Here is a 25,408-nt window from a genome sequence, read left to right as displayed (position 1 = left end):
AAAAATTCTGATTGGGTCCTCATGGATACCCACAAACATTTTATTCTCTATGAAAATAAGCTAAAGCAAATCCCTACTACCCCTCACAGGTGCTACATTGGCAGATACTCGCAACATCTGGGAGAACAAACCAGGAGCAGCATGAGCACTTATCTATTTCAACATTTGTTTTCCACTCATCTGACAACTTGGCTCCATAAACAGGGGATCTTTTTCCTTTGTGGGACCAACACTTACCTCTGCCTCCTCACTAACTATACCAGAGCTTGCACTTCTAACTTCCTGTCTCCGAATGGTAATGTGGCTCTGAATAACCAACTCCTACTGGTTCATCTAAGCACAAATATTTGCCATAAAAGAGCTGTCACCCTTAAACCCCTCCTAGCCAGCTTATAAACTGATGCTTGGGTGAGCATGGTAGGTATGAGCATTTGCCACATCCCTCTCCTACTAACAAACCCTTTCTAAAGATGAGCAAGACAGCTTACATGAAACATCTCAAAGTTCAAGACCAAGTTGACTCCTTGGCAGCAGTAACCTGACAAAACCAGTAGTGCTTGAACCTGTTAACAGAAGAAAAAGGAGGGTCTCTGTCCTTAGAAAAAGAGTGCTGTTTCTATGTCAGTCAGTTTGGTTTTATCTGGGATGTTGAACGCAAGCTGGATCTGAAACTCAACAATGGACGTCTGATTCTTGGAACAACTGATTTTTCAAATTTATTTATTTATTTGAAAGTCAGAGTTACACAGAGAGAGAAGGAGAGGCAGAGAGAGAGAGAGGTCTTCCATCCACTGGTTCACACCCCAATTGGCCACAATGGTAGGAGCTGTGCAAATCTGAAGCCAGGAGACAGGAGTTTCTTCCGGGACTCCCACGTGGACACAGGGACCCAAGTGCCTGGGCCATCTTCTACTGCTTTCCCAGGTTATAGCAGAGAGCTGGATCAGAAGTGAAGCAGCCAGGACTTGAACTGGTGCCCATATGGAATGCCGGCACTGAGGGAGGCAGCTTTACCTGCTTCACCACAGTGCCGGCCCTGGAACAACTGAATACAAAAACCTACCTGGCTACCTTGTCACTTCCCTCATGGCAATTTTTTTTCTTGTATCTTTAGGGCCATGCGTTCTTCAGCTACTACTAAATGATTTGTTCATTCATGGGTTCAAATTGGACAATGTCTTCTTGCTAAGAGGCATCCAGTACCAGTCACTGGACTGTCCTCAGTCCCAGCACTGGGAGAGAGAGAAACCACTTTCCTGACAAAGCTCCCTCTCAGCAGGAGATAGCCAGGAAGACTGTTGGTGTCCCCATTCCAGGGTTCCTTTTCCCCAAAGACCCTTTTCTATATAACACCAAAAGTTTTTTCCTCTATGTATTAAATTACTGGAGTTGTTAAGACTTGTTAGGTTGTTGAGGCACAAATAGTTAATCCCAATCCAATGAAACTGGGTACAAATAGATAATCCAAAGACTAGTGGAGTTTTCATTGCCTGGCATTTGGCTGCCCCAGCACTGGCTTTTGCAAGGCCCTCACCTGGGACATTCCAAACTGCTTAGAAGGTATATCATAGAGTATTTCAGGCATGGAAAGCCAAAACACTCTGGCACACACACACACACACACAAAAACCTAAATGAAAGATCTCTGCGAGTGAGATCCCAGTGGAAAGAACAGGTCATCAAAGGAGGTACCTTTCTCTGAAGGGAGGAGAGAACTTCCACTTTGACTATGACCTTGTCTAAATATGATCAGAGTCGGTGAACTCAAAAGGCCTCCATAGCCTTGGCAACTCATGACAAGAGCCTAGGATGATTACTGACACCATAAACAAGAGTATCAAATTGTTAAGTTAACAACAGGAGTCACTGTGCACTTACTCCTCATATAGGATCTCTGTCCTTAATGTGCTGTACATTGTGATTTAATGCTATAACTAGTACTCAAACAGTATTTTACACTTTGTGTTTCTGTGTGGGTGCAAACCGTTGAAAGCTTTACTTAATATATGCTAAATTGATCTTCTGTATATAAAGAGAATTGAAAATGAATCTTGACATGAATGGAGGTATTTCTGCACATTTCCCACCCACCTTATCAGCCGTTGATGTGGTACTTTGCACATCCATATGGCCCCTCCCACCAAGTAGATTAAAAGGGGCTCGGGGCCGGTGCCTTGGCATAGCAGGTAAAAGCTGCTGTATGCAGTGCCAGCATCCTATATGAGTGCCGGTTCAAGACCCAGCTACTCCACTTCCAATCCAACTCTCTGCTATGGCCTAGGAAAGCAGTAGAAGATGGCCCAAGTCTTTGGGCTCCTGCACCCGTGTGAGAGACCTGGAAGAAGCTCCTGGATCCTGGTTCCTGGCTTTGGTGCGGCTCAGCTCTGGCCATTGTGGCCACCTGGGGAGTGAACCAGCAGATGGAAGACCTCTCTCTCTGTCTCTCCCCCTCACTATAACTCTACCCCTCAAATGAATACAATAAATCTTTAAACCTCACTTTTAGGCCGGCGCCGTGGCTCAATAGGCTAATCCTCCACCTTGTGGCGCCGGCACACCGGGTTCTAGTCCCGGTTGGGGCGCCGGATTCTGTCCCGGTTGCCCCTCTTCCAGGCCAGCTCTCTGCTATGGCCAGGGAGTGTAGTGGAGGATGGCCCAGGTGCTTGGGCCCTGCACCCCATGGGAGACCAGGAAAAGCACCTGGATCCTGGCTCCTGCCATTGGATCAGCGCGGTGCGCCGGCTGCAGCAGCGGCCATTGGAGGGTGAACCAACGGCAAAGGAAGACCTTTCTCTCTCTGTCTCTCTCTCTCACTGTCCACTCTGCCTGTCAAAAATAAAAAAAAAAAAATAAAAAAAAAATAAACCTCACTTTTAGATCTTACCACATTGTCTCTCATAAATAAAGCTTTTTGTGCTTTAGTTAAATGCCTCTGCACCTTCTTCAGACTCAAGGAATTTTACGATCTAGCAATTCATTTGACCATAATGTTCATACTAAAAATTATTTTGTATTGAGATATCCTTAATTATTTTGAGTTATAGTTGATCAATTAAAGTGCTTTAGATGTGGGGCCAGCGCTGTGGCATACTAGGTTAATCCTCCGCCTGTGGCGCCGGCATCCCATAGGGGCACCAGGTTCTAGTCCCAGCTGCTCATCTTCCAGTCCAGCTCTCTGCTGTGGCCCAGGGAGGCAGTGGAGGATGGCCCAACTGCTTGGGCGCCTGCACCCACATGGGAGACCAGGGGGAAGCACCTATCTCCTGGCTTCGGATCGGTGCAGTTCCGGCTGCAGCAGCCATTTGGGAAGTGAAGCAACAGAAGGAAGACTTTCTCTCTCTCTCTCTCACTATCTAACTCTATCTGTCAAATAAATAAATAAATACATTTTTAAAAAGTGCTTTAGATGTTAATAGTTGTTAAACATAGAAGACATCACCAGTGCCTTTTAAAAATTGGTTTGTGTATTATAATTGAATTTTCTCTATTTCTATAAAGAAGTTCAGCATAACATCATTTATCCCTAGTAGTTGCTTTATATTACAAACACTGAGGGACTAGTGCCATGGCACAGTAGGTTAATCTTCTGCCTGCGGCACTGGCATACCATATGGGCACTGGTTCTAGACCTGGCTGCTCCTCTTCCAATACAGCTCTCGGTTATGGCCTGGGAAAGTAGTAGAAGATGGCCCAAGCACTTGGGCCCCTGCACTCACATGGGAGATCCAGAAGAAACTCTGAGATCAGATCATCTCTGGCTGTTGTGGCCATTTGCGGAGTGAACCAACGGAAGGAAGACCTTTCTCTCTGTCTATCTTTCTCACTGTCTGTAACTCTACCTCTCAAATAAGTTAATATAAAAAATTGAAAAAAAATACTGTTCCCTTAAATTAGTAGATGGCAATTGGTAATAATTTTTTAGTAAGATCAGTCATTAATTTATTTTTGGTAGCATATGGTGACTTTAATGTGAAGATATGTTTTTACTGCAGTTTTCAATGTGTATGTTTGTGATGATGAGCAGTTTTATTAAAAACTGTTGCCATGATCATATTGAAAGGCAAGATAGTATTAGAGTCAGCACAGCTCACTGGTTTCATTTCAAGCACTAGAAACAGACTCTCTGCTTCTGAATCTAGTTTTACCTTTTGCTTAGCTGTGCCTTTGCGGGATTTTTTTTTTTTTTTTTTTTTGAGCTCTTTTACTGCAGTCAGAGTCCCCCTGCCCCCAGAAGCTACCTTTTGTCATGAAGGGCGCAGGCGGTGGTGGCAGCAGCAGCAACTGGCTTAGTTAATGGATGGCTTGGCCCATTCCATGTTGAGAATGAGGTGGTTGTAGCTGAAGCCTGACACCTTGGCGAAGGTGTGGGCGGCGTCCTTGTGGCGGCAGAAGCTAAGGAAGGCAAAGCCCTTAGACTGGCCAGTGGTCTTGTCCTTGTCCAGGCTGGAAGAGCTCCTGTAGGTCAGTCTGATGCGTGTCCTCAGACAGGTTGGTGATGTGGATAGTGGCGAGCGGACGTGTGGCCTCTCTGTGGTGGCTGGTGCAGTCGCACAGGCTTGGAGGCATGTACTTGCCTTACATGTTCTGGGTAGCCCGTGCAGGCTCCAGCTTTCCAAGCAGCTTCTCCTTCTTGCTGGTGAATAGGCCCAGCTGCTTGGCCAGCTCCTTCTGCATGGGTCCCAGTGTGTCCCTGCAGGGGCAGTGGGTGGTCCAGTGGTCCCCTCTGCAGATACGGCAGGACACGATCTTCTGGCACTTGAGCTTGTTCATCGGATCCTCCTCCTCCTGGCAGTTCAGGTCCTCTTTGCTGGGACAGCACTCATTTATTTAAAAGCCATACTGTATGTGGTGACCTTAATGATATGTCAATGGACAATTTGAATAAGTCTTCAATGCAACAGAAAGAAAATTAAATGAAATACTCTAACTTCAGTGGATTTGTTGGCAAAAGCATTTGATTTCTCAGCATGAATATCACTGTTGGGGAACATACAGCTGTGCTTTGGTATCCATAGGCATTGTTTTCAGGACCTGGATGATACCAAAATAAAAGAATGCTTGGGGCCGGTGTTTGGGGCGGGTGCTGTGGCACAGTAGGTTAATCCTCCACCTGTGGTGCCAGCATCCCATATGGGCGCAGGTTCTAGTCCTGGCTGCTCTTCTAATCCAGCTCTCTGGTGTGGCCTAGGAAAGCAGTAGAAGAGGGCCCAAGTGCTTGGGCCCCTGCACCCACATGGGAGATCGGGAAGAAGCACCTGGCTCCTGGCTTCAGATCAGCACAGCTCCGGCCATTGTGGCCATTTGGGGAGTGAACTAGCAGATGGAAGGCCTTTCTCTCTGTCTCTGTCTCTCCCTCTCACTGTCTTTAACTCTACCTCTCAAATAAATAAATAAAATCTTAAAAAAAAAGAATTCTCAAGTTCCCTAAAAAACCTATGCAGAAATAACTTGAATGTTTTATTTATTTTTAGATTTTATTGTCATTTTATTTGAAATGCACACACACATACACACACAGAAATAGAGAAACAGAGATCTTCCATCTTTTGGTTTACTCCCCAAATGCCCACAATAGCCAAGGCTGGGCCAGGCCAAAGATGGGAGCTGGAATTCAGTTTGGGTCAGCTACATGGGTAGAAGGGACCCAAATACTTTTTTGTTAAGATTTAACTTATTTATTTGAGAGGTAGAGTTATGGATAGAGAAAGGGAGAGACAGAGAGAAAGGTCTTCCCTTCATTGGTTCACTCCCCAAATGGCCACAATAGCCAAGCTGAGCCAATCCAAAGAGCTTCTTCTGGATCTCCCACATGAGTATAGGGGCTCAAGCACTTGGGCCATCTTTCATTGCTTTTCCAGGCCATTAGCAGAGAGCTTGATTGGAAGAGGAGTAGCCAGCACACATACCAGTGCCCGTATGGGATGCTGGTATTACAAGCAAAGGCTTCGCCTACTATGCCACAGTGCCAGTCCCTCAAGTAATTAAAAAAAAAGAGTGCAGGCCAGCACCGCGGCTCACTAGGCTAATCCTCCGCCTTGCAGTGCCGGCACACCGGGTTCTAGTCCCGGTCAGGGCGCTGGATTCTGTCCCGGTTGCCCCTCTTCCAGGCCAGCTCTCTGCTGTGGCCCGGGAGTGCAGTGGAGGATGGCCCAAGTACTTGGGCCCTGCACCCCATGGGAGACCAGGAGAAGTACCTGGCTCCTGCCATTGGATCAGCGCGGTGCACCCGCCGCAGTGTGCTGGCTGTGGCGGCCATTGGAGGGTGAACCAACGGCAAAAGGAAGACCTTTCTCTCTGTCTCTCTCTCTCTGTCACTATCCACTCTGCCTGTCAAAAAAAAAAAAAAAAAAAAAAAGTGCAGTTTCAGGGAAGAGTTAGAGAGAAAACAGCAGAGGAAACTCTATGCAAATTGGAGGGACACAATGGACCTACATGGATGGCGAGGACACACACAACTCAAGACCCTAGTAGCCAAGAGCCTCTGCAGCAGCATTGGAGGGTGAGGTAAGACCAGACTGCAGCAGCCCAAGCCACTGACAAAAAAGCCGGAGGCAGAGCCTAGAGGGACTCTGGCTTGGAGCCCTGTGGGGGAGTGTACCTACCAAACTAGAGGAGAAAAAAACAAAGGGGGAGTGCACATTTTCTCTTTCCCCGATCACCCTGCAACTGCATCCTGTAACAGGCTGACAGAGTAGGCACCATTTTGGACATACATAACAGCTGCACCAGCTCATGTCCACACCCAGCAATCAGCCAAGTGGAGGCTCCTGAGTCTGGTGGGGAGAATAGACAGGGATTGGGTTCTCATGACTGTGGGAGGCATGACTGAAGACATTGAGGCTGCATGGGAGGACTCAGGGTGTGGCTGGGACTTTGGGCAGTCACTGTAGGAAGCTCCACAGGATCAGGGCTCCCTAGTTACTTGGTGAGGGGCATTGCTGGGGAATCTGACCTCATAATGAGGACTACACAGATCCTTTGTGTGGCTCTTGTGGCAGAGTGGATGAATAATAAATACACTGGGGCTAGTGCCTAGGCATTGGTCTCCTTTGAGAAGAGGTGCTCAGTTTAGTCTATGCCAACAGACAAGAACAAACCTCCCCTATGATAAAAAAAGAAAAGAGTTGATTTACCCTCCAAACCTGGGTGTGTCACTTCAGAAACGGCCTTCACCCTAGAGCACTGAACAGAGTTCCTTGGCCACAACCACACGCACCTCTAGGTATTCCCTGAAAGCAGACACTCCACTAATCCACACAGACATAGTCCAAACATAAAAACTGCCACAGCGAAAAAAACAAAGAGGAAATCAATGAGTATCTCCACAACTGCCAAATAACAAATGCACCAGTTCAAGAAACAAGAATAAGGAAGACAACATGATGCCCCCAAAAGAACACAAGACTTCAATACTAGATTGTGAAGATGATGGAAATGAAGAAATGCTAGAAATGGAATTCAAAAAATTGATCATAGGATTACTTAAAAGTAATCAGAAGCAAATGAACAGAATAATGTAATCCTTATATGACATAAAAAGAAAATTGCTTCCACGAAATTGAATCTTAAAGAGAAACCAAAATGAGATCTTGGAAATGAAGAATTCAGTAGAACAAATTAAAAATGCAGTGGAAATCATTAACAACAGAATAAGTGAAGCAGAAGAAAGAATATCTGACTTAGAAGACAAAGCACAGGAAATTATACAGTCAGACCGAACACACAACAAGAAGAAATTAGAAAACTAAAAAACACTATTGGGAATCTACAGGATACTATCAAATGACCCAACATATGGGTTCTAGGAGTTCCTGAAGGTGTGGAAATAGAGAAAGGATTAGAAGGTCTTTGTAGTGAAATAATTGAGAATTTTCCTAATTTGGAGAAAGAAAGGGATATCCAAGTACAGGAAGCACATAGAACTCCTAATAGACATGACCAGAAAAGATTGTCACCATGACACATTGTAGTCAAACTCTCCACAAAAAAACATAAATATTCTAAAATGTGCACCAGAGAAATGCCAGATTACTTTCAGAGGATCTCCAATTAGACTCACAGTGGACTTCTCATCAGAAGCCCTTCAGGCTAGGAGAGAATGCAAGATGTATTCCAGGAGCCAGCGCTGTGGTGCAGTGGGTTAATCCTCCTCCTGTCATGCAGGCATCCCATATGGGTGCCAGTTCTAGTCCTGGCTGCTCCTCTTCCAATCCAGCTCTCTTCTGTGGCCTGGGAAAGCAGTTGAAGTTGGCCCAAGTCCTTGGGACCCTGCACTCATGCAGGAGACCAGGAAGAAGCATCTGGCTCCTGGCTTCGGACTGGCACAGCTCCGACCATTGAGGCTACTGGGGAGTGAACCAATGGACGGAAGACCTTTCTCTCTGCTTCTCCCTCTCACTGTCTGTAACTCCACCTCTCAAATAAATAAATAAAATCTTTAAAAAAAAAGATATATTCCAAGTCTTGAAAGAAAAGAACTGTCAACCCAGACTACCGTACCCTGCAAAGCTCTCATTTATGAATGAAGGTGAAATAAAGACCTTCCATAACAAACAGAAATTGAAAGAATTTGTCACCACCCGTCCAGCCCTGCAGAAGATGTTTAAGGATGTGCTGCACACAGAAACATGGTCATCACTATGGAAGAAGGTAAAGGAAGGATATCTCCTAGTAAAAATACAAAAGAAATCCAAAGTAAAAAATTGAGATATTTATGGAAAAATGGCAGGGCAAAATCATTACTTATCAAGTTACCTTGAATGTAAATGGCCTCAACTGTCCAGTTAGAAGACACAGACTGGCTGAGTGGATTAAAAAACAAAACGCATTTATTTGCTGCCTACATGAAACACATCTCACCACCAAAGATGTACATAGACTGAAAGTGAAAGGATAGAAGAAGATTTCTATGCTAACAGAAACAAAAAAAAAGAGCTGGTGCAACCATCCTGATATCAGACAAAATAGACTTTAACACAAAAACTGTTAAAAGAGACAAAGAATGGCACTATGTAATGATTAAGGGACCAATTCAATAGGAAAATTTAACTATTATAAATGTATATGCACCTAATTACATGGCAACTGACTATTTAAAAGAAATGTTGGGGGCTGGCGCCGCGGCTTAATAGGCTAATCCTCCGCCTGTGGCGCCAGCACACCAGGTTCTAGTCCCAGTCGTAGCGCCGGATTTTGTCCCGGTTGCCCCTCTTCCAATCCAGCTCTCTGCTGTGGCCCAGGAGTGCAGTGGAGGATGGCCCAAGTACTTGGGCCCTGCACCCCATGGGAGACCAGGAGAAGCACCTGCCTCCTGGCTTCGGATCAGCGCGGTGCACCAGCCACAGCGCACCAGCCACAGTGGCCATTGGAGGGTGAACCAACGGTAAAGGAAGACCTTTCTTTCTGTATCTCTCTTTCTCTCACTGTCCACTCTGCCTGTCCAAAAAAAAAAAAAAAAAAAAAGAAAAGAAAAAGAAAAGAAATGTTGGGACCGGCACTGTGGCGCAGCAGTGCAGCAGGTCAATGCCCTGGCCTGAAGTGCCAGCATCCCATATGGACGCTGGTTTGAGACCCGGCTGCTCCACTTCTGATCCAGCTCTCTGCTGTGTCCTGGGAAAGCAGTAGAAGATGGACCAAGTCCTTGGGCTCCTGCACCCATGTGGGAGACCCCGAAGAAGCTCCTGGCTACTGGCTTCGGATCGGTGCAGCTCCAGCCGTTGCAGCCAATTGGAGAGTGAACAATGGGATGGAGGAGGACTTCTCTCTCTCTCTGCCTCTCTTCTCTCTGAGTAACTCTTTCAAATAAACAAATATTAAAAAAAGAAAGAAGAAATGTTAAGAGATCTAAAGGGAGACATAGACAATACATACAATAGTAATGGGGGATTTCAGTACCCCACTTACAGCAATGGACAGTTTAACCAGACAGAAAATTAGCAAGGAAACAGCAGAGTTAATCACACTATAGACCAAATGGACGTAACAGATATCTGTAGAACTTTTCATCCTACAGTTGCAGAATACACATTCTTCTCAGCAGTGCACAGAACTTTCTCTAGGATTGACCACATGCTAGGCCATAAAGCCAGTCTCAGCAAATTCAAAAAAATTGAAATCATACCATACATCTCCTCAGACCACAATGCAATGAAGCTAGAAACCAACAACTCGGGAATCTCTAGAACATACTCAAATACTTGGAGACTCAACAACATGTTCCTGAATGAACAGTGGGTCATAGGAGAAATCAAAAAATTTCTGGAAACAAATGAAAACAACACAACATATCAAAATTTATGGGATACAGCAAAAGCAGTGTGAAGAGGAAAGCTTATAGCAATTGGTGCCTCCATCAAGAAATTGGAAAGGCACCAAATAAATGAGCTATCAGCTTAAGGATCTAGAAGAACAACAGCAAACCAGACCCAAAACTAGTAGGAGAAAATAAATAATTGAAATTAGAGAAGAAATCAACAAAATTGAAAACAAAAGAACACTACAAAAGATCAGCAAAATGAAGAGCTGGTTTTTTGAAAAAATAAAATTGATACACCATTGGCCCAACTAACCAAAAGAAGGAGAGAGAAGACTCAAATCAATAAAATTAGAGATTAAAAATGAAATATAACCACAGACACCACAGAAATAAAAAGAATCATGAGAAATTACTACAAAGAGCAGTATGCCCACAAACTGGGAAACCTAGAAGAAATGGATAGATTCCAGGACACATACAACCTACCTAAATTGAGCCATGAAGACATGGAAAACCTAAACAGACCCATCACCAAGATGGAAATTGAATCAGTAATAAAGACCCTCTCAACAAAGAAAAGCCCAGGACCAGATGGTTTCACTGCTAAATTCTTTTTTTTTTTTTTTTTTTTTTTGACAGGCAGAGTGGCCAGTGAGAGAGAGAGACAGAGAGAAAGGTCTTCCTTTGCCATTGGTTCACCCTCCAATGGCCGCCACGGCTGGTGCACTGCAGCTGGCGCACCACGCTGATCTGAAGGCAGGAGCCAGGTGCTTCTCCTGGTCTCCCATGAGGTGCACTTGGGCCATCCTCGATTGCACTCCCGGGCCATAGCAGACAGCTGGCCTGGAAGAGGGGCAACCGGGACAGAATCCGGCGCCCCGACTGGGACTAGAACCCAGTGTGCCAGCGCCACTAGGTGGAGGATTAGCCTGTTGAGCCATGGCGCCGGCCACACTGCTAAATTCTACCAGACATTTTTTTTAATTATTTTATTTATTTGAAAGATAGAGTTACATAGAGAGGTAAAGACAGAAAGAGGTCTTTCATCTGCTGGTTCATTTCCCAGAGCTGTGCCGATCTGAGGCCAGGAGCCAGGAGCCAGGAGCTTCTTCCGGTTCTCCAACATGGGTGCAGGGGCCCAAGGACTTGGTCCATCTTCTACTGCTTTCCCAGGACACAGCAGAGAGCTGGATCGGAAGAGGAGCAGCCAGGACTAGAACTGGCACCCATATAGGATGCCAATGCTTTAGGCCAGGGTGTTAACCCACTGCGCCACAGCACTGGCTCCACTACCAGACATTTAAAGAAGAACTACAATACTTCTCAAATTATTAAAAACAATGGAAAAGGAGGGAATCCTCTCAAATTCTTACAATGAAGCCAGCATCACCTTAATTCCTAAACCAAGAAAAGGCAAAACAGAGAAAGAGAACTACAGACAAATGTCTCTAATGAACGTAGATGCAAAATCCGCAACAAAAATACTAGCCAATCGAATACAACACATCAGAAAGATCATTCATGCACACCAAATGGGACTTAGCCCAGGTATGCAGGGATGGTTCAACATTCGCATATCAATCAATGTGAAAAATCACATTAACAGTACGTTAATGCTCTGCCGGCAGCGCTGGCATCCCATATGGGCGTAGGTTCTAGTCCTGGCTGCTCCTCTTTCAGTGCAGCTCTCTCCTGTGGCCTGGGAAAGCAGTAGAAGATGGCCCAAGTGAATGGGCCCCTGCATCCACATGGGAGAACAGGAAGAAGCACCTGGCTCCTGGCTTCAGATCGGCACAGCTCTGGCCCTTGTGGCCATTTGGGGAGTGAACCAACAGATGAAAGACCTTTTTCTCTGTCTCTCCCTCTCACTGTCTGTAACTCTACCTCTCAAATAAGTAAATAAAATCTCTTTAAAAAATACAATACCCTTTCATGATGAAAACCTTAAGCAAATTGGGTATAGAAGGAACATTCCTCAGCACAATCAAGGAAATTTACAACAAACATATGGCCTTCGTCCTACTGAATGGAGAAAAGTTGGAAGCATTCCCACTGAGATCCGGTTACCAGACAAGGAAAATCACTCTTATCATTGCTATTCAATATACTCCTGGAAGTTTTAGCCAGAGCCATTAGGCAAGAAAATGAAATCAAAGGGATACAAATTCAGAAGAAGGAAGTCAAACTATCCCTATTTGCAGATGACATTATTCTATATAGAGAGGGTCCAAAAGACTCCACTAAGAGACTATTGGAACTCATAGAAGAGTTTGATAAAGTAGCAGGATATAAAGTCAATACACAAAAATCTACAGCCTTTGTATACACAGACAATACCAATGCTGAGGTTGAGCGTCTAAGATCAATTATTCAAAACAGCTACAAAGAAAATCAAATGCCTTGGAATAAACTTAACCAAGGGTGTCAAAGATCTCTACATTGAGAATTAAAAATCATTAAAGAAAGAAAAAGAAGAAGATACAAAAAAATTCCATGTACATGGATTAGAAGAATCAATATCATGAAAATGTCCATTCTTCTGAAAGCAATTTACAGATTCAATGCAATACCAATCAAAATACCAACGACATTCTTTTCAGATCTGGAAAAAATGATGCTGAAATTCATATGGAAACACAAGAGACCTCAAATAGTTAAAGCAATCTTATACAACAAAATAAACCCGGAGGCATCAGAATACCAGATTTCAAGACATACTACAAGGCAGTTATAATCAAAACAGCCTGGTACTGATATAAAAACAGATGGATACAATGGAACAGAATAGAAATGCCAGAAATCAATCCAAGCATCTACAACCAAATTATATGTGACCAAGGAGTTAGAACCAATCCCTGGAGCAAGGGTAGTCTCTTCAACAAATCATACTGGGAAAACTGGATCTCCACATGCAGAAGTATGAAGCTGGACCCCTACCTTAAACCTTACAGAAAAATCCATTCAAAGTGGTTTAAAGACATAAATCTATATCCTGATACCATCAAATTATTAGAGAACATTGAGGAAACCCTGAAAGGTATTGGCATAGGCAAAGAGTTCTTGGAAAAGACCCTAGAGGCACAGGCAGTCAAAGCCAAAATTAACAAATGAAATTTCATCAAATTGAAAAGCTTCTGTACTGAAAAAGAAACAGTCAGGAAAGTAAAGAGGCAAATGACAGAATGGGAGAAATTATTTGCAAACTATGTAACTGATAAAGGATGAATAATCAGAATACATAAAGAGATCAAGAAACTCCACAACAACAAAACAAACAACCCAGTTAAGAAACGGGAAAAAGACTTAAACAGACATTTTTCAAAAGAGGAAATCCCAATGGCTCACAGACACATGAAAAAGTGTTCAGTATCACTAACTGTCAGGGAAGTAAAAATCAAAACCACAATGAGGTTTCACCTCACCCCCATTAGAATGGCTTTCATACAGAAATCAGCAAATAACAAATGCTGGCAAGGATGTGGGGAAAAAGGTACTTGAAACTGCTGTTGGTGGGAATGTAAACTGCTAAATCCACTATGGAAGACAGTATGGAGAAACCTCAGAAATCTGAATACAGACCTACCATATGACCCAGCCATCCCACTCCTGGGAATTCACCCAAGGGAAATGAAATCAGCAAATAAAAGACTTATCTGCACCCCCATGTTTATAGTAGTTTGATTCACAACAGCTAAGACATGGAATCAACCTAAATGCCTGTCAACTGAAGACTGGATAAAGAAATTATTGGATATGTACTCTATGGAATACTATACAGTGCCTGACTGTTTCTTTTTCAGTACAGAAGCTTTTCAATTTGATGAAATTTCATTTGTTAATTTTGGCTTTGACTGCCTGTGCCTCTAGGGTCTTTTCCAAGAACTCTTTGCCTATGCCAATACCTTTCAGGGTTTCCTCAATGTTCTCTAATAATTTGATGGTATCAGGATATAGACTTTTTTTTTCTCTTCTTCATACTAGTTGTTGAACTCTTAACATAGAGTTAATCATATGTGTATAAAGCCAATTGAAAACAGATCTCACATCTCCGTGAGTGAGATCCTGGTGGAAAGAAGGGCCATCAAAGGAGGATGTACTTTTCTCTGAAGGGATGAGAGAATTTCCACTTTGATTATGGCCTTGTTCTAAATACTGACAGAGTTTGTGGACTCAAAAGGCTTCCACAGCTTTGGCAGCTCATGACAAGAGCCTTGGGTGACTGCTGATGTCATAAATAAGAGTGTCAATTGTTAAATCAACATCAGGAGTCACTGTGCACTTGCTCCCCACGTAGCACCTCTGTCCTTAAAGTGTTGTACTATGAGAATTAATGGTAAAACTAGTCTTCAAACAGTACTTTACACTTTGTGTTTCTGTGTGGGTGCAAACTGTTGAAATCTTTACTTACTATAGAGTTAATCCTCTGTATATAAAGATAATTAAAAATAAATCTTAATGAAGAATGGGCTGGCAGAGAGTGTAGGAGGTGGAACAGGAGTGAGAGTGGGAGGGCAGGTATGGAGAGAAGAACTGCTGTTCCTAAAGCTGTTCCTATGACATTTATATTTATTAAATAAAGCTTTAAAAAGAGAAAATAGATCTCATGAAAAAATAAGAATGGGGAAAAAAGATTTATTTATTTACTTGAAAGGCTGGGTTACAGACAGATAGGCACACACACACACACACACAAACACAGGGAGATGTTTCATCCACTGAACCAGTGGTTCACTACTCAGATGGCTTCTACATTTGGGACTGGTTGTGGCCGAAGCAGGAGCCCTGAGTTTCATCTGTGGACCCAAGTACTTGAGCTATCATCTATTGCTTTCAAAGGTGTGCATTAACAGGAAGTTGGATCAGAAACATAGTAGCCAGTACTGAAACCAGGCACTCTGAAATGGTATGCAAGTGTCCCAAGCAGCTTTTCTGCTCCACCAAATGCCTGCCCTCTCTAGATTACTTATAATCCACCTAACACAACATAAATGCTATAAAAATAGTTGTTTAGAAAATAGTGACAAGAAAACTACATGTTCAGTTCGGATGCTATGTTTTGTCCACTGTAGTTTCAACCCACAATGGGTTGAACCTATGAATGCAGAACCCATAGAGGGAGCACCAATTGTCCTTGCTTCAGCATTCAGATGGAGAGAAGTGTGAAGAGGGAGAAAGTACCACTGTGAAGAGGAGGTGAGACAGAGATCCCCCACAGTCACTTTTCTACACTGGTTTTCAGGTACTTATGAGCGAGAATATAAGGAAACTAAAGATCAGGAATTGATTCCTTAAAGCTAAGTGCCTCGTTTTCCATTTTGAAGGCTACTAGTCTGATGTTTATATTCAAAATCAAAATGGCTGACATTGTGTCTCCTAAGCTGTGTGACTGTTTCACCAAAGCCACATCACTGAGGACATTTTCTTGCCTCTCAAGGATTCCAGAACAAACTTTCTGAAGATCCATATATTTGGATCTTAAGAGTCATCTAACTTTAGGAAAATGCCACAGTCACTTCATTTAAATAAGTGGTGATCAATGAGTGTCTATGAAAAACTCTATTTCTTTCTATAATTTGGCTTGTGACAACCTCTGGACATATTTTTATTCATGACTTCCACATTTCTTTCTTTAAATGGAACTATTAATTTATACCAACCAAGATAGTACACTGTTATTTATTTACATTCTGTATGCTGGAGCACAAATGCCTGTCAGGCCTGGCCTTCATCTTGTAATTGCAAAATAAACAGCTTTCTCATGGAGAAAGTTACTAGAAATATTGGGTACAGTACCCAGGAGAACCAGGGTTCAGGCCTGCCTAACCTACTTTCTGAAGATAAACCAAGCCAAACAAGCTATCAAGGCAGCTTACTCTCAGGGCAAAAAAATTCTGACTTGTAAATTTATGGATGTGATTGAAAAGGAAAGTAATTTCCTTTTTTTTTTTTTTAAAAATGTACTTATTTATTTGAAAGTCAGATTTACACAGAGAGAGAAGGAGAGGGAGGGAGGGAGGGAGGGAGACGTCTTCCATGTGCTGGTTCACTACCCCATTGGCCCCAATGGTTGGAGCTGTAGAGATCCGAAGCCAGGAGACAAGAGTTTCTTCTGGGTCTCCCAGAAGGGTGTGGGGGCCCAAGCACTTGGGCCATCTTCCACTGCTTTTTCAGGTCATAGCAGAGAGCTAGATCAGCAGTGGAGCAGCTGGGACTCGAATCGGCACCCATATGGGATGCTGGCACTGCAGGTGGCAGCTTTACCCACCATGCTGCAGCACCAGCCCCATGAAAAGTACATTTCAAAACTAGAATAATAGCCCTTCTCCAGTAGAACATAGTTAATTCTACTCTAAAGACTGAGCAAATGTGTGCCAAATTCAAATCTTAAAGAAAAGTTCACTAGTTAATAGGGCAAACGCCTCAACATTGTAAAACAAACAAGATTTGAAGTGCAGACAATCTTATTTTAAAATTAGCAAGCCCACAAGAACACATTTATAATAAGGCACAGCTTAAGTAAGGCATCCCTCCTACTTGGTTCAAGAAGTGATACAGGAAGAAAGTGGTCCTGTGAATTCCAGTAGCCAATGACCTAGGGCTGTGCTCTGAAAGGCAGCCAGGACAAAGGTATTGCATCCAGAAAAGAAATTTCAGATAAGACCCAGGGCTCAGAACCATGTACATGAGGATTTTTTCCCCTCTGAAAAATGAACCATTTCTACCATTAGCTTTCTCTCAATCCTACAATTTCATGAAATTTGTTAAGGAATTTGAAATATTCCCAAATTAGTTTTTAAGTAGCATGAATACAACAAGTATATATTTTTCTCCTAGGGCTTCCTGCAATACACAACCTGTATATCTTTTAGGGAATGTAACACATTGAGTACACTTAAGTAGCCAAAATCCACAAAACTGTTGTTTTTTGAAAAGATAAAGTTTCCAGTCTAAGCTAGATCTAAAAACATTGGGTATTCCTATGGTATTCTTTCTGAAGTTCCTACAAGACAGAAAAATCTAAACAAAACAGAGGAGTAAAATACCTATTGAATTATTCTATTAATCCCAAGATATTATTTAAATAAGAAACTTATAACTGGGCAGAGTTAAATAGGAAGAATGCATTCAAATTTAAATAGTGGTTTACTATTGGGTACCAAGACAAGACTCAAAAACATTAAATTAAAAAATTACATTTATGTGGTTGAAAATCAAAAGGCATTGATATGATGTGAATTGATGTTCTTACAGTTGTGTAACTCTGCAGTCCTGTATTGCCTTCCTCCCTGACTTCCCATACATAGCAGTTTCTTGTATATTAATAACGAGGATTTTGAAATATAGAGGTGAGGAGTAGGAAAATGGGGACAGGAGAAAAGAAAAGTGAGAGTAGGAGTAAAGGACAATGGAAAGATGGAAGAAAGAGGAGAAAAACTGAGACGTTATATAAAGGATCAGCAACTTTCTCCCAGCCCTCTCTTGCAGTTATCCATTGTGTATTTTCAGATTTTGCATGTGAATAGAAGAGAAAGAAATGGGAAGAGTAAAAGAGGGGATAAAGGAGACATTTACCTGGAGAGGGGTAGTGGCAAGTTACTGGGAAATTTGATCCATGTGCATGTATTACTTGAATAAATTGAATTGCTTTGTCTTTGCATATGTAGCCTCAAACAAATATATTCTAATATTTTGCCATCTAGATCTTGAGAAAAAATTCAAAGCTATTAGGCATACTATTCGTGGAAGAAAGAAAAATTTGTAATCCTCTACCACCTCATACCGGAGATAAATTAAACTTTCTGCAGCACCAATTGGCCTGGTGAACTTCTCTCTGATTGCAAAGAGGCCTATTAACTGATTTTGAGGCACGATGAATGAAGGACTCCCATTAATGCTGTGCGCCAGCATTTTTGTTGACACCAACTCTTCAGCAGGTGGCAGCGTTCTCCTTGTTCCCAGGGGGTTTTGGTGTTTCCTTCCTTTCAAAACAGCACAGCCCTCACTGTCCCTTTTTGCTGAATCCACATATAAAGGTTGTCTCCTTTTTACCCTACTTTGGAAGATACTCTTCCACTAATTTTAGAAATGGAGAATGAGAAGCAAACTTTTAACTCGTGGCAATTCATGTTCACATTTGAACCTGAAGGCCCTAATCTTCATAAGCTAATTTCAGGACACAAAAGGGTACATTGTTGACTTAGCCCATCTTTCTATGTTCTAAACACAATTTATGACCTCTACATAGGCAGTCTAACTTTTCCCTTTGTTCACTCCCAAATAAGGCTAGAAAATGGCATTAAAAGCCACCCCTAGTCAATTTTCTCTAATTCATTTGTTTAGGTTTCTGTAAGAGCTAAGTTTTCTTCCCATCTTTTTTCAATGATGGGGTGTCAGGAAATTTTCCAGGCTCCAAGCCAGGATCCTTTAATGAGTTGTTATGCAATCTGGGTTAATAACACCCTTTGGGCTTCAGTTTCTTCATTTGTAAAATGGGATTGGTGAACTAGGGGATCCCTAAGATTTCTTTTAGATATTAACACTCTCACATCGTAAAGTAATTGCCATTGCCTTTAATCAAGTACCGTGGTGATACTGTGGTATTATATAATTGTTTCTGGAGGAATATTTCTTTCTTTCTTTCTTTCTTTCTTTCTTTCTTTCTTTTTTCTTTTCTTTTCTTTTCTTTTTTTTTTTTTTTTTTGGAGCAGCAAAGTTTATTAAATAGTACAAAGAGTGACACATAGACCTAATTGAGACAACTGACCTGGGGAAGATACAGTATTCAACTCATCTACTACATGACATCTCCATTTATGGCAGATACTCCCATGTATTTTTTTTTAAGATTATACTTATTTATTTGACAGAGTTACATACAATGAAAGGGAGAGACAGAGAAGTTCTTCTATCCACTGGTTCACTCCCCAAATGGCTACAAAGGCCGAAACTGGGCCAATTCGAAGCCAGGAGCCAGGAGCCTCTTCCGGGTCTCCCACCGTGGCTGCAGGGGCCCAAGCACTTGGGACATCTTCCACTGCCCTCTCAGACCATCAGCACAGAGCTAGATCAGAAGAGGAGCAGCCGGGACTGGAACCGACACTCATATGGGATGCCAGCGCCTTAGGCGGAGGATTAACCTGCATCACAGTACCGGCCCCTCCCACTTATTTCTATGGCGGAACAGACTCTAAAAAGACTGTTAGGTTTTAACACTAGAAATTCCTTAGTGTGCTTATTTATTTACAAATAAAGTTAGAGTTGAGCTTATGCCAGGTTAATTGATAATATTTTGATAATATTTAGTTTTAATTCTATTGGATAAAGTCACCTTTTTGCATTATGAAAATAATAAATGATCATTGTAAAAAATTCTGAGCAATATAGAAAGCAATAAATGAAAAGAAAAAATTGGAGATCAGTGTTATCTTCTCTCTGCTATTCTTCCATGCATTTGTGTAAAAATACATCATTTTTATTTCGTTGAATTTTAACAAAAATTTTGTGGAATATGTTGATCCTAGAGTATAAATATGCATGTAAATAAATGAGTCAACAAATAAGAAATTACAAGATTAAGGATCAATATAGAAAAGATATAGCTGCTAATCAAATTGTCAGCTTTTAGCGAGGATTCTTAGATGATAGAGATTCTAGGTAAAGTTGACCTAAGAGTACAGAGAAAACTGTTTTATTTTTGCTTTTGTTTCGATATTTAGGAGTCATTTATATATGAGAGAGATGAGCACTAACGTCCATCCTTCCATCCCTGTACATGCATTTCCACCTTCCCACCACAAGGTGAAGTCTCTTTCCCTTCTCTTGAATCTTGTGGCCAACAGAAGGAGGCAAAAATGATGCTAATACAGTTCTGGGCCTAGACCTAGACCTAGCAATTAAAAAAAAAAAAAAATCTATTTTGTGAGAGACTGCCACAGAAAATAGCTCCAGGAGAGATTTGGGACATGGAAATCATAGACAATAATGGAGTGTTCTCTTTTATGATATAGTTACTCAGTTGACCCATGGCAGTGTCCTCTGGAGAACGTCTTGGGTAAACTGAAAGAACAACAATATTTGTTCCTAGAACAAATGAAATAAAGGAAAAACCTTCGGACCCTTGGAAGAATGAGACCATTTAAATTCAGGCCAGTAATTATTATATTTTTCTATCCTGATTATTTGGAAAACACTGGCTAAACAGATAAAAATAGAGAAGATTGCTTAACAATGAAAACCATTGACTTAAATCTCTTTTTGAAAGGTCAGTGTGTGGGAGATGAGAAAGGCACTATAGCAATCACAGTGTTCACACAAAAGACATTTTAGCTACAGCATCTAGAAGAGCACAGCAACTATTTATATTGCTCACATCCAGGGCTGGGTCATTTCATGTATCAAAGAAAATAGGAATTTGGGGGGGTGTATTCTTTGGGTGGAGTAACAATACAGTTTTGGAAGCAGCTGTTAGAAACTATAATTAAAGCTGGTTTATCACGTCCACTAATTATTCTATATAATCTCCTGAAGCTTTACATCAATCTCCCTCTTTTACATTTTCTGTTTCTCCCTAGGTCCTTCTCAATCTAGACAGGCTAAGAAACAAAGTACCTGGAGGCCAGTATGTTGTAATAGCTGGACATTCAAGCAGCTATTTTCAACTGAACCTAAAAATATATTAAAAATTTTTTTCTTTGCATTACATCAGGTCAGCTATTTAGAAATTTCAGTTCTATCTCTAGGTTAAAGGGGCCCTTAAGTAAAAGGAGAAAGTGAAGAAAAACAAACACTGAAAAAAGATTCATCAGTATTTCTTTCAGGAACATAACCCTAGGAAGGGAAGGAGGCTTTTATTCAGCTTGTCCTACGGACCACCTCCTGCCGCTGTCAGGATACTGAAATAACTGCCAACATCGGTGATCCTTTCATTCACCACTAGAGAGAAGCAGAGGGACCTGATACTCAGAGAAGCAGCAAAACCCATTTTCCACTTCCCTTCAGCTGGAAGTGCTTGTAGGCTTGTCTCATATTCCAGCACTTCCTCTCCACTTCAGAATAACTCTGGGTCGTGGGAATCAAAGAGGATCCTCTCTCCTGAAGCCCGACATTACCAGCAAAGATAGAAATAAACCCTGTTTCATTTTCTTGCAAGGAAGCAGACGCTGTGAGACTAATCACCACCAGGGTAGGCTCCAGGGGAGAGGCAGAGTAGAGCAGTGCTAATAGCAGGTACTCTGGGGACAGAGACAGGCAACCTGAGAAACAAATGTGGAACACTTAACCAGCCGCAATCTACCTCCCCTCATTTAACTGTGTCTTCATTTCCCCTTTTCCTCCCAAGCAGCAGTTGATACCCATTGAGCACAGCTCTCCTTTTTACCATGCAATACCTAAACATCAGGGACTCCTTAGCCCAGGTTATTTGTAAAATAAAGAAATCTCTAGCTCACACTAGGTTGTGTGGACAGGGTTTCCATCTTTGGAAACCAAAGGAAGCCTTTTTCTTCTTTCCAGATTACTCTCCATTTCCTTTTCCACTTAGGATCCCTGCCTCCCTGGAGCTGACCAGAAGCATGCACAAAACCAGTCTCCAATAAATACCAGCACCGAGGCTTCAGCGGGTTGCTAACTCCTGCAGTGCTATCTTAAAAGGATGTTGTATATAAATGCAGTTTTATGTAGCCTCAGAGGTCCCTAAATATCCCCGGTTTAATTAGCAGTCCTGGAGTTAGGTAATGGCCTGTGGCTCTCTGAGCTGGGCCTCCTGAGGTTTCTAGTCTTCAGGGGCTGCCTGTAATGATGATGTGCACATTTACAATCTTCCTCACAAGAAAACTCGGCTTTAGACCTTTCTAGGTATCTACTCACCATTTATCACAACACATGTGCCAACTGATTCCCATTTTCTCAGATGTCAAAAAAAAAAAAAAAAAAAAAAAAAGAAAAAAAGAGAAAAAGAAAAAAACAACCTAGGGCTTCAGCCTGGTCTAAGTCAGATACTTCTGAACTCAAATTTTCCCCTGGAATTCTACTTTCCTGGAGCGGGGCGCCGGGTGGGGTGGGAGGAGAGTGGGGGGAAATGAAAGAGAGAAAAAAAAATTCGTAGGTTGGTGTTGGTTGACGCCCCTTCTCATTTTGAAGCTGACTGATGTGCGTATTTTGGGGAGGGGGTTGAGGAGGCGCTCTAGGTCTAAGCATTTGTGAACCAGCTCACTCACTGGATAGGTCAACCACGGGGCTGCAGAAAGACTTGACAGGTTTGTTCTGGGCATACGGCCAAGGACTAGACCAGATAAGGCACTTGGCTGAGTCTACAGTAGGTGGGGCGTGCTCACCAGTGCAGGGGTAGCGACTCAAAAGTTTGTTGCAACACCTGCAATCCAAGCAGCAGGCGCAGCGGGAACGAGCCTTTGGCCCCGACAGCACGGAACCAGAGGGTTCACCCCAACCAACGAGGGAGATGCGCCAGATCCCTCGGGCCCGGCCCCTTTTCCCACGGTTGAGAACAAGCAGTGCTTGTCAATCCACAGCAGAGAGAGCTCACTCCGTGGGTAGCAGAAGGGTGAGAGCAGCGGTGCACGGGAGCGGGGGCACGTGCTTGGATGGGGGTGCCTGCCCAGCAGCTAGCCCAGACAGCGATCCTGTGGAGGCTCCACTGGCCATCCCCAACCCCGTCCCTCTGCAGCCTGGGAGGGTGTGGGGGTGCTGCCCGCGCCAGGCGGGAGCACCCCGAGCGTAGCTGGCGAAGCACTTGCCTCCGGAGCTACGCTTGGAGGAGTGGGAATTTGGAAAGTTCCCCAACTCGGAGCACACGTGACCCCTTCCTGAAAGTAGTTCCGACGGTGGCTCGGGTATCCTTCCACCCCCTTTTGAACCCTCCTAGGGCTCCTCGCCCCGCCCACTCGCGGGGCTGCCGCTTCCTACCGTCCTGAACGCCGCGCCCGGGCCGGCAACCTGGGCCTCCAGCGTGCACCGGCCGGCCCGGCGAGCGCGGAAGCTGGCCGCGGGCGATTCATCGTGCCAGGTTTTCTCAGCGGCCCGGAGAGTGGGCGGGGCGAGGCAGCCTCTGAGGACCGAGCTCGAGTTCGACGCCGCGAACGGACCCGGAGCCTGAGGGGACAGATGCTCAGCTCTCCGGGGGCCGCGGAGGGAGCTGTGGGGGTGCGTCCCGCTCACGGGGATCCTCTTTAAGGCGGCCTAGGCAGGAGGCCCTCGGGCCCTGGGAATTCGGGGCGGGGGGCGACGTGTGCACTCTAGCGCGCCCGGCTGAGAGCTTTCGCTTTTCGGGCAAATGAACCGAGTAGCTGGGGCAGCGAGAGGTGGGGCGGTGACTGGAGCCGGATGAGGCGAGACGCGCCGCCGGAGACACAATAGGGGGTCGTTCTTTGTGCTGAGGCTGACACCTTGAGGACCCGGGGGCGGCGGCGGCGGCGGCGGCGCGGGCGCTCTAGGCAGAGGCTGCGACAGTGAGATCCCTGCGAACCGCCGCGATCGTCCACAGCGGGACAAACGGAGTGCGTGCGTTCGCACGCCATGGCGGGGGAGGGGTGTCCTCGCGGCATTTCCCTAGATACTGACCCGCGCGGTCCACCTGTGCACAGGTAACCTCACACTGCAGTCGGCGACACCGCTCAACGCACCAGTCTCAGTTTTCATCATCCACCTTCCTCCGCCCCCACGCCGCCCCGCCGCAGTCTGCCCTGGCTCCGGCCGGGTGTCCGGGCAGAGGCCGAGGCTGAGCTCGTTCCCCCGCCCCGAGCTGCTGCAGGAGCAGCCGCGGCAAGTGCAGCTACGGGCGGGCGCCTCGGAACAAGCCCGAGCGAGCCCCAGGCAGTCACACTGGGCATGCTCAATAGCACCAGCAGGTTGGGGGCCCTGCGCTCGCACCTGGAGCTGCCGCCCCCGCCCCCCACCCCACCCCGGCGCGGCCCAGCCCTCCCCTCCCCCGGCGCGGTCCCGTCCGCCTCCAGCTCGCCCCCCGCCTCCCCTCGGGCTCCCGAGGCGGCCCGGCTCCCGGCGCGGCGGCGGCGGCGGAGGGGGCGGGCAGGCCGGCGACGGTGATGTGGCGGGACTCTTTGTGCACTGCGGCAGGATACGCGCCCGGGCGCTGGGACGCGGCTGCGCTCAGTTCTCTCCTCTCGGAAGCTGCAGCCATGATGGAAGTTTGAGAGTTGAGCCGCTGTGAGGCTAGGCCCGGCTCAGGCGAGGGAGATGAGAGACGGCGGCGGCCGCGGCCCAGAGCCCCTCTCAGCGCCTGTGAGCAGCCGCGGGGGCAGCGCCCTCCGGGAGCCGGCCGGCCTGCGGCGGCGGCAGCGGCGGCGTTTCTCGCCTCCTCTTCGTCTTCTCTTCTAACCGTGCAGCCTCTTCCTCGGCTTTTCTTGCGAGGGAAGGTGGAAGCCGTGGGCTCAGGCGGGAGCCGGCTGAGGCGCGGCGGCGGCGGCGGCGGCGGCGGCACCTCCCGCTCCTGGAGCGGGGGGGAGAAGCGGCGGCGGCGGCGGCGGCCGCGGCGGCTGCAGCTCCCGGGAGGGGTTCGGAGCCGCCTGTCACCATTTCCAGGGCTGGGAACGCCGGAGAGTTGGTCTCTCCCCTTCTACTGCCTCCAACACGGCGGCGGCGGCGGCGGCACATCCAGGGACCCGGGCCGGTTTTAAACCTTCCCTCCGCCGCCGCCGCACTCTCCCTGGCCCGGGCTCCGGAGGCCGCCGGAGGAGGCAGCCGTTCCGAGGATTATTCGTCTTCTCCCCATTCCGCTGCCGCCGCTGCCAGGCCTCTGGCTGCTGAGGAGAAGCAGGCCCAGTCGCTGCAACCATCCAGCAGCCGCCGCAGCAGCCATTACCCGGCTGCGGTCCAGAGCCAAGCGGCAGCAGAGCGAGGGGCATCAGCTACCGCCAAGTCCAGAGCCATTTCCATTCTACAGAAGAAGCCCCGCCACCAGCAGCTTCTGCCATCTCTCTCCTCCTTTTTCTTCAGCCACAGGCTCCCAGACATGACAGCCATCATCAAAGAGATCGTTAGCAGAAACAAAAGGAGATATCAAGAGGATGGATTCGACTTAGACTTGACCTGTATCCATTTCTGCAGCGGCAGCTCTCTGCCTTTCTGTCACTCGCATAACGTGGGAGTAGACGAGTGCGAAAATGTTCCGTAGTTTGGGGT

The 25,408-nt window shown here is 45.2% G+C and overlaps 2 protein-coding genes and 2 pseudogenes across 6 annotated transcripts in view; 2 read left to right on the top strand and 2 right to left on the bottom strand.

The window, feature by feature from the left end:
- Positions 1-25,408, top strand: part of PTEN (phosphatase and tensin homolog) — a 153,746-nt gene that overhangs the window by 32,554 nt on the left and 95,784 nt on the right. Inside the window, exons 1-2 of one of the 5 annotated variants that reach the window (XM_008270133.4) lie at positions 23,154-23,413; positions 25,223-25,317. In XM_008270133.4, coding sequence (XP_008268355.1) covers positions 25,239-25,317 — 79 coding nt within the window. In that variant the 5' untranslated portion in view covers positions 23,154-23,413; positions 25,223-25,238. Of the gene's footprint in view, positions 1-23,153; positions 23,854-25,194; positions 25,318-25,408 lie in introns of those variants that run through there. The other 4 variants (XM_008270132.4, XM_070057650.1, XM_070057665.1 and 1 more) reach the window with 4 other exon arrangements.
- LOC127484270 (eukaryotic translation initiation factor 3 subunit G pseudogene) lies at positions 4,179-4,827 on the bottom strand (annotated as a pseudogene).
- KLLN (killin, p53 regulated DNA replication inhibitor) lies at positions 16,810-23,268 on the bottom strand. The gene is given in 3 exon segments (XM_051823328.2): positions 16,810-23,026; positions 23,028-23,240; positions 23,242-23,268. Coding segments are annotated over 3 exon segments (474 nt in total). The 3' UTR covers positions 16,810-22,792.
- On the top strand, positions 24,313-25,283 carry LOC138845351 (PTEN upstream open reading frame MP31-like; annotated as a pseudogene).

The sequence above is a fragment of the Oryctolagus cuniculus genome, chromosome 15, assembly GCF_964237555.1.
Source record: "Oryctolagus cuniculus chromosome 15, mOryCun1.1, whole genome shotgun sequence".
NCBI lineage: Eukaryota > Metazoa > Chordata > Mammalia > Lagomorpha > Leporidae > Oryctolagus > Oryctolagus cuniculus.
This window is presented reverse-complemented; position numbering and strand designations above follow the sequence as displayed.